Source organism: Penaeus monodon, chromosome 27 (genome assembly GCF_015228065.2).
Source record: "Penaeus monodon isolate SGIC_2016 chromosome 27, NSTDA_Pmon_1, whole genome shotgun sequence".
In the NCBI taxonomy this organism is placed as follows: Eukaryota; Metazoa; Arthropoda; class Malacostraca; order Decapoda; family Penaeidae; genus Penaeus; species Penaeus monodon.
Window position 1 is genome coordinate 25,453,886 of NC_051412.1, and position 288 is coordinate 25,454,173.

General features: G+C 41.3%; 1 protein-coding gene across 1 annotated transcript in view; it reads right to left on the reverse strand.

Annotated features, from left to right (window-relative positions):
• Positions 1–273, reverse strand: part of LOC119590465 (scavenger receptor class B member 1-like) — a 16,236-nt gene extending 15,963 nt beyond the window's left edge. The window contains exon 1 of the mRNA XM_037939122.1: positions 32–273. Coding sequence (XP_037795050.1) covers positions 32–71 — 40 coding nt within the window. The 5' untranslated portion in view covers positions 72–273. The remainder of the gene's footprint in view (positions 1–31) is intronic.
• Positions 274–288: the final 15 nt, after the last annotated feature.

A 288-nucleotide genomic window follows, 5' to 3' on the forward strand; every position in this document is an offset into this window, starting at 1 on the left:
TTGCGAATCAAACAGCCCATGATTAACTTACCTTGCACAGTAAAAGCAGTATTGTCGTAGTCTTGCCCCATTTTATCTCTTTGAACGAAGAAACGTTGAAGAAAAATCGGCAAAGACAGAGGAATTATAAAAAAAAAGGACTGAAAGAAAAAAAAAAATATCGACGCACCGCTGTTTCACCTCCGTCTTCTATGGCGTTTTGACCGCGACAGAATGCTCTTCTAAATCAGCTGTTCGTTTCATCACCTCGCGACCCAAGGTAATCGAAGCTTGTTGTCGAGTCAGCAA